Raw genomic sequence first — 8650 nt, 5'->3', positions numbered from 1 at the left:
CAGTCGTGAGAGGATTTAATTTTTGTATGGCAAATCTGGTCAGATTTGACCAGATTAAGCAATAAATCCTCATGAAGTGGGTTAACCCGGCAAAAAGCTGTAGTGTAACCGTGCTATAATATAAATTTCGATGTCATAAAAAGCAGAGTAGAGGAAGTAAACTTAGTAACGATCAAATTTATACTATGTTTACATTTACGAAATCCACTTGATTTCAACTGTCAATTCCATTGCTCAAACGTCAAATGAAATCCAATCGATTTCAGATGAGTTTTCATTTGACGTATACACAAAGGAATTGACAGATGAAATCGAGTGGATTTCGTAAATGTAAACATAGTATTAATGGAGAATTTTTATAATTTGTGTTAATGTAATAAAGTTAATATTCTTGTTTTACACGAATAAGCAATGTATTTTATTTATTTTGGGATATTTGCAATGGCTTGCATTTTATAACATCTTTATACTGCATTTAAATTCAATCCAAAACACTACATCAAAGGCTGTGATTTGGATCGAAAATGGAGTGCATCCTAGCTGTGTGCCGTGGAAGCAAAATGGAGTGCATCCTAGCTGCGCGCTCTCTTGTAAAATTCATAGGAAAAGATGTACTCCAGCGGCAATTGTTCTAGTGATTTAACTGCATGCGCGGATGCAAACTTTTTGCTGGGTAGTGTCAAAGATGTCTATAAATGTCTATAAATTATTGGAATTTAAAAATCTAATATTTTTCACATTTGATTGAATATTTTGGAAAACATGAATGAAAACTCATTAGATTTTCAATTTAAATGTTTCCATATCATTCCACTAAGTGCATTATTTCTCGCAGAAAGTATATTTCTTGCAAATATGTATGCTTGAGGTCGGTGAAAATTTTTTGTTTTTGAAATAAAAAACACATGTTTATTAGGGCTTTGTTTTTTTCAAACTTATCAAAATACCACACCATGTAAGCAAATGTTGTACCGCCTCTATAAGTGGTGTTTTAGTGTGCGGCACGTCGCTCCTGAAGGAGGTCACATGTCATTGATATGAAGAAGTCTTTATGGGAAATATTTTTTTTTCTTCTGATGAATATATTTTTTCTTTAAAAAATATATATCTCTAATATACTTCGAACGTAGAAATAAATATAAAAAATGTCGTATGGAATTTGACACTAAAATTACAGCCCAGTTCAGTCAGCTGGGTATTGCTGCTACCTTTTCTTGTTCTACCATGGCTTTCCACATGGACTTCAACTGGACTCCACTCATGGTGGAATAAAAAGGTGTTACATCAAATCATACCAAACGTCAAATTTGATCACAATAATGCAGTGCTGTGAATTGCTTGTTTACATTTTGTATGAGATTTTATTCACAATAATGCATTTTGACAACTAGTCTGAAAATCAGCTGTTTTTGGCGCTGTACCTTCTTATTGTGCCATGACTCCACTCCATTAAAAATGTCCGTCTCGTGAATTACCGCAACAATGTTAACAACTTAAGTTTTTATTTCTTTATTTTATAACAAATTCGTAGAAATGTTTTCGCCTTAAGAATTAAGTCCGCGGCGCATACGGTCCGTTGAGCGTCGCGTTACAACAACCACATGAAAACTTCAAGAACAAACATGGCATCACTTACACATTTTTCATATGGTTGTTGTTTTTAACGCGTGACGCGACGCACAACGGACCGCATGTGCCGCGGCCTTTACACCCAGGCCTAGACAAATTTATAAGGTAAATGCATGAATTACAACAACAAGTTTATAAAAACAAAATTTTTGTTATTGAAAATTTAACGTCAACGAAAATATTGAATAATGGGGTCGTTCTAAAAATTTCTCAGTAGTGGGATTCTGTAACTCATTTTTGCTGTTATCGATAATTGTCGGTAAAATTAAAATGCTTACAATTTCGATAATTAACGAAAATTTTCGGTAAGTTAACGATGAATAAAAAGTAGTCGCTAGCCTCTACCGACACAAACAGTGATGCCAACTTTTCTTTATGTTTTTAGTCATAATTTTGCGATTTAATTTCACCGATATTTGTCGGTAACGGCAAAAATGAGTTACATAATCCCACTACAGGAAAAACATAAATACATTTTGAAAACCCTCTAAAATAGAACAAATTTGAATCAAAATGTAAATATAAAGCATACAGAACTGTCGTAGGTCATTGTCATTACACGTTTCGAAGTTTCAAATTTCATGAGAAAACCCTATTACATTTTGAAAACAAAATTTACAAAAAAAAAAAAAAAAAAAAAAATAATAATAAAAAAATTAAAAATACAGCTAGTGACAATAAGCTGTATTTTTAATTTTTTTTTTTTTTTTTGTAAATTATATTAATGTGCCTTAACCCAGACCATATTTTTCATAAATTTTAACGAACCTGGGGCTCAATTCTGTTTCTATGAAAATTTGAAATGAAAAATATTTCCTTTATATTTTTTTTCATTTGACAGGTTTTTCCATTATAAAAGTTTTCATTTCACATTTTCACAGAAACAGAATTGAGCCCCTGCCCTACCCTCATGTGCCTTGCCATCAGATTTCCTTTAATGTGAATGAACATCAAGAGTATCCACTGTTAACATCCCAATACGATTGGCAACTCAATATACAATTTCCCCATTATTTTGATTGTAATTGCAGCTAACTTCACAGGGTATTTTTAACATATGATAAGATATTCACCACCCCAATATGTCAAAAAGAATTCACCCCAATCCGAGAACAAATCTGTCAAAAAAAGAGAGGAAAGAGTGACTGATTTTAAGCAAAAATCATTCATAAAAGATTTCAAGCCGCAAATGATGATTTGCATTTAGAAAGGAAAAAAGACTGTGTTAAATAATACCCGCAGCAAATCATGCAGTAAGGCAGAAAATCGAATAAAACCCTCCAATAAAAAAGACAACATTTGTATTTTGTTTAAGAAATTGTTGATTTTCAACGAAAGCAGTGGAAAAGACAACGTGGTGGTGTAAAAAGGCAAACTTCGACGACGATACACCGTTTGCAAATTTCTTCGAACAGAAAAAAATGCAATTTTTTCAATGAGAAACCTGAATAAAGAACGCATATAATTAATAAATTATTACAATAAGCAGAGATAAGCATGTCCACAGAAGCGCAACAACCTCAAGATGCGGGGCAAGAGGTAAGTGAATTAAAGTATATTTTGTGTGAACTGAAAAAAATCTTGGTTAGAATGGAGGAATTGTGTTAAGGTCAATGTAATCGTCAACGAAATGAACACGTACTCTTATTATGATTTCTCGGCTATGACGTTTATGTCATTAGAATTGGAACACAAACGTTGAGGTATTTTTATGCGGGTGGCGGTCGGTCTGTAGTTTAGATGAAGTCAGTCATAATTAGATGATTGGAGATTTAATGAAGACAAAATACAATAAAGTCAGTCATGCTGCATCAAATTTTCGAAATTCATTAGCGTGTCATGTGTCTCCATTGAGAAATTTTTATTGTTAACCCAGCCAAGAGTTTATTAAATATTTAAATATATGCGCTGCATGGCATGGCATAAGTCGAGTTAAGGGACAGCAGATAGCCCTAGGGCTCCTGAGTATGACTATAATTTTTTTCTTGCACAAGTTTTGTAAATATCAATAATATTTCTCATAAAGCTCTGGAGGTTTTGATTCCAACTAGCGAGTGTTGGAAAAACATTCCATTTCTAAAGGGAACATTTAACCGGAATTGGACCGTGTCCATTGGTGAATGTCTGAAATTCCCGACCGAAGGCCGGCCACACAAAAAATCATTTAGTTTTTAAAGGGAGTTTTAACCGCGTAGCCGGTGTAGGACCCTGCCCATAGGTAAATGTCTGAAATTCCCGACCGAAGGCCGGCCACTCATTTAACTTTTAATTTTGAAAGGAAATTTTAATGCGGCCTTTACAAAGATACACATACATATTGCATTGGTCGTCTGTAAAAATATGAGAATAACCATTGGTATTTGTGGAACTTTGAAGGCCCATATCTCGGGAACTATGGACTTGTGCAAGACAAAATTTATATCGTTATATTCAGGACCCCAAGGGCTATCTATATATATATATCGTCAAGATCCGGGACCGGGCGCTAAACAGGAATGGAACAACATTCCAAATATGTATGGGGTAGTCCTCCATACTTTCCGAGATATGGACATCTAGGGTTCCGAAAATTCCCTTGTTTATTACTTCTATTTTTGAAATAATAATGATTTCTTTTCTAAATAGCCGGGTTTTGGACGAAGATTAAATACTTTCACCTATGGACAGGTACAAATCTTGGGTACAAGTACATTTTCTTTTTTCTTCTCTTAATACATGTTCACTTGCAAGTACCGCACCCTCTAATGGGAATAAGAATACAAAGTTAAATGGATTTGTTCAAATAGACGTGGAAATAAGATGTATTGAATTGGTTGGGTCAGCAGAACACACGTACGAATTGAGACGGACAGATCCCAGTAGCGTCAATATGATTCGGATCGTTTCAAATCGCAGACCAAATATCCTGTAACGAATCAGTCATCTGCAGTATGACTCATATGCTTCTGTAATATCGTTGTTACCGGTCCGACACCAACTCCAGACAGCCTTAGGCCCAGCGGAACCACTGGCATTAAATAGGAATTGATGTCATTGTCAACAAGGTATCTTAATATGCACCTACAGATTTCCTAGCGACTTGAGGATATTGTTTCTATTTCTTAACCAATGGCAGACAGCTCTGGCGAACGCTTATAATATACATAAATAGACGAATGTGACTCCACTTAAATTTTGGGATAACTTGTGGTCCTCCGACGCCTACATACAAGGACCTATCAATTTTCTCCATCCATTTGATGAAAATCGTGCCTATAAACTTTGCTGTTGATTTTTCCCAGTTTCCTTGAGTGAAAAAAATTGAGAGGGTTAGCAGCGATGTAGTCATTTATTCTGACGTAACTCGCTATTTCACTATGACTTCGCATTCTTGAACTCCTTATATGACTGGCGAAACATACTTAAAGATCGAATGTTACACATTCGGCAAGAAGTTGATGGAACAACCTAATGCATTTCCTAGACTACGGAAACTATAGGTTAGGAAACTTTTGAGAAGCTTGATCTTTATTCCAGGTTCATCTAACTGCTTCATCATGACCACATAAATTAAACGTCTGTAGAGAAACTTTGTTATATATAAAACTTTTTTGCGTAGAGATTTATATTTTTGGTCTAAAAGAAAATTTGTTATAGGGACGTTGGTTATAGATAAGTTCTACTGCACATGTTCCGTATTTCTCACATTTCTTCTCGTCTTTGCTTCTAAAAATATCTCTAAAAATCCAGGTCCCTCTTTTTCACATAAAACTAATTTTCAATTCAATTCAATTTATTAATTTTATCTCCTTCTTCTTTTTAAGGTCGCCCCCGCAGCAAATGGTGAGGCCCCAGTCGAAGGCCAAGGCCAACAACAACAGCAACAACCTCAATCTAAAATGGAATCATTTTTTGCCATGACAAAATCTTTGATTCTACGTGCCCTTATCATATACTTTGTCTCGTCATTCTTTAGAAGAGGTCAACCTGTTGCCAATCAAAATGCAAATGATAAATCACCTGCTGCAAGTGGACCCAAATTACATGCATGGAATTATTTTGAAAATGGTACACTTTTTGATTTACATGTATGGTTGTCCGAAGATCCAGATCGTGTAAATTTTCAACAAAAATCTAATCTACTATGGCTGCAAGAAGATTTAGTATACGGTGATTGGAGATCGGGGCCAAATCGTGATGGTCTTTATTATCATCATGCCACTGTTAAGGCTACACCATCTCTAATGAATAACGGCTCCATTTATTTACATACATACGTTACCAAACAAGGTGAATCGCCGGATCCTAATTCACCGAATTATGCTCGTAATGGGGTGTTTGGTTATCAATCCAGACGTTTGAATAAATTCAAAAAGATACGCGTCAATCGTAACTATAACCTACTGTCAAGTGAAAAGGAGAAACTGGAACAAGAATTGGCCCAAGCTAATTTGAAGGACACCATTGTGTCGCATTGGCATCAAAATTTAACTGTTAATTTGGTTGTTGATCAAACAAATTGGGCACAGGTAAAAAAAGTAAACAAATCGTCACCAGAAATGCCCGAAGACGTAACAGACATGAAAATAAAAATTCGTTTTTTGATAGAATCTGATACATAAAGCCAAAATACATGCTCTGGCAAAATTTCAAGCTTCTTAGGTGAAACATAATTATCCTATTCAGGAAATGGCATTTCGAAAAATGTGATAAGATTTCAGATTTTTTGTAAAATAAAACGTTTAAACGGTTTTGTTTTCACTATTTACTCCCATTCGTACACGATTGAAATGTCCAAAGTATTCTCCCCCATAAGCTTGATATTTTATAAAAACAGTTTTCATTTTATAACGGTTTTGCTTCTCTTGTAAAATTATGTTTTGAGGGTTACGTCTTCGGGCATTTTAGGTGACGAAATGCTTCTTCTATACGTCGAGAAGAAAAAATCAACAATTGAAAAGAAAATGCCTAATAAATTATTTAATTGGAATAAATGGTAAACATTACAGGGAACAGTACCACCACCTTTGGATGAATATGTGAAATTTGTTGATGGCGGCAAAACTTATTTGCCCATTGTTTTCATCAATGATTATTGGAATTTGCAACGTGACTATTATCCCATCAATGAGACAACACCGGAATTGCCATTGCATTTGACATTCCAACCCATTGGTATGTTCAAATGGCAATTGTATGCTGCCCAACAAATGAAGAATAAATTTGCCGGCAATATGTTGGGAGAGCTGATGGCTTCAGGTGGTGCAGAGGTAAGAAGAAATTATTTTTAAATGAAACATAGACTATTTATATAATTTATTTTATTTTTTTTTTCAGGAATCCGATGAAGACCAAGATTCCCTCAAAGAAACCATGTTGGAAACCAATATCTACTTATTGGGTCTGACAATTGCCGTCTCCATCTTGCATTCAGTCTTCGAATTATTGGCCTTCAAAAACGACATTCAATTCTGGAATAATCGCCAATCTCTTGAAGGTCTCTCCGTTCGTTCTGTCTTCTTTGGTGTATTCCAATCGCTGGTCGTGCTGCTTTATGTTTTGGATAATGAAACTAATTTCATGATTCGTGTATCCTGTTTTGTTGGCTTGGGAATTGAAGTGTGGAAAATCCACAAAGTGGTTGACATCAACTATAACAGTGACCAAAAAATCTTGGGTTTGTTCCCAAAAATTTCCTTCAAAGACAAAGGCTCTTATTCGGAGAGCTCAACCAAAGAATATGATAATTTAGCTTTCAAATATCTGAGCTGGGTTTGTTTCCCATTGCTAATTGGATACTTTGTCTATTCGTTGGTCTATAATGAACACAAGGGCTGGTACTCGTTTGTGTTGAATATGCTCTATGGTTATTTGTTGACATTTGGTTTTATTATGATGACACCACAGCTGTTTATTAACTATAAACTGAAATCGGTGGCCCATATGCCTTGGCGCATGATGACCTATAAATTCCTCAACACCTTTATCGATGATATATTTGCATTTGTTATAAAAATGCCCACCATGTATAGATTAGGTTGCTTCCGCGATGACATTATCTTCTTCGTATTCCTCTACCAACGTTGGCAATATCGTGTGGATCTTAAACGTGTCAATGAATTCGGTTTCTCTGGCGAAATGGCTGAACAGGCAGCCCAAAAGAAACTGGAAGGCACAACACCAGCCGTCAAGGATACTCCTAAAACTGCACAAGAAAAGAAAAAGGATTAATGTAATTTACATGATAGTGTTATGACAAGCATTTGCGTTAAACAAATATGTTTTTTTTTAGCATTTTACTATAGAAAATGTAAATTTCTAGGAGATTTTAATGAATTGCATCTGTATAAAATATATTTAATCAGCATGTAGTTCATATAATTTATATTTTTAAAGCAACAAAAACAATACAAAAAAACAAACAAGATCTTGTGTATTTTTGGAAAACTTATTAGAAGTTGTTTTCATCTAATATGCCAATTTATTTTTAATTTATTTTCCAAACTTAAAAGTAATTCTTTTCTGTTTTTGTTTTTCATATTCCAAATGCATTAAAATGCGCATATCATAATAACTCAATAGCAATATTCGTTCGTTTGTTCTACTTTTAGTTTTGTTTTTGTACCACTCACTTGTGTACCAAATCTGTTCTCAACAAAATGGAATTTACAAGTATTTATACCTACTACAACATACCTACATATAGTTTTAATATGCTGCCTAATAAGCAACAAAAAACCCTAGGAAATTACCCAACAGAAGGAATGAACAAGCATACAAGAATAAAAATAAAAGAAAACACGATTAAGAACAAAATCAAGAAAGTTAAATACTGAATCTTTATCTTTGTGGCATTTCATTTAATCAAGTATAAAATCTTATCTCGTACGAAATTTCATTGTGTTACCAAGAGTAAGTCGGGCAGCAATCAGTCATGGAGTAATTGGTGGTCGTACGATTGCCTTCTTTATCTTTATGTACTTTTTGAAATTACGTGCATCAATGTAGATATGCATTTGTTTAAATAGGTCTACTATGACCT

The 8650-nt window shown here is 34.4% G+C and overlaps 1 protein-coding gene across 1 annotated transcript; it reads left to right on the top strand.

The window, feature by feature from the left end:
• Window positions 1-2650: 2650 nt before the first annotated feature.
• On the top strand, window positions 2651-8438 carry LOC141394855 (putative lipid scramblase CLPTM1). Its single transcript, XM_073969921.1, has 4 exons — window positions 2651-3168; window positions 5433-6137; window positions 6618-6878; window positions 6946-8438. The coding sequence occupies exons 1-4, from the start codon at window positions 3127-3129 to the stop codon at window positions 7837-7839; spliced, it is 1902 nt and encodes a 633-aa protein (XP_073826022.1). The 5' UTR covers window positions 2651-3126; the 3' UTR covers window positions 7840-8438.
• Window positions 8439-8650: the final 212 nt, after the last annotated feature.

Source organism: Musca autumnalis, unplaced genomic scaffold (genome assembly GCF_047663935.1).
Source record: "Musca autumnalis isolate F117 unplaced genomic scaffold, ASM4766393v1 scaffold_2, whole genome shotgun sequence".
Classification (NCBI taxonomy): domain Eukaryota; kingdom Metazoa; phylum Arthropoda; class Insecta; order Diptera; family Muscidae; genus Musca; species Musca autumnalis.
The sequence above is the reverse complement of the archived record's forward strand: the minus strand, read 5'-3'. Positions and strand labels throughout refer to the sequence as shown.

Bases quoted from the DNA above. Each gene is read 5' to 3' on its own strand.
- LOC141394855 (XM_073969921.1), top strand. From the start codon at position 3,127: ATGTCCACAGAAGCGCAACAACCTCAAGATGCGGGGCAAGAG. The intron at 6,138-6,617 runs GTAAAAAAAGTA...TAAACATTACAG, and splicing joins ATCAAACAAATTGGGCACAG to GGAACAGTACCACCACCTTT. The intron at 6,879-6,945 runs GTAAGAAGAAAT...TTTTTTTTTCAG, and splicing joins TGGCTTCAGGTGGTGCAGAG to GAATCCGATGAAGACCAAGA.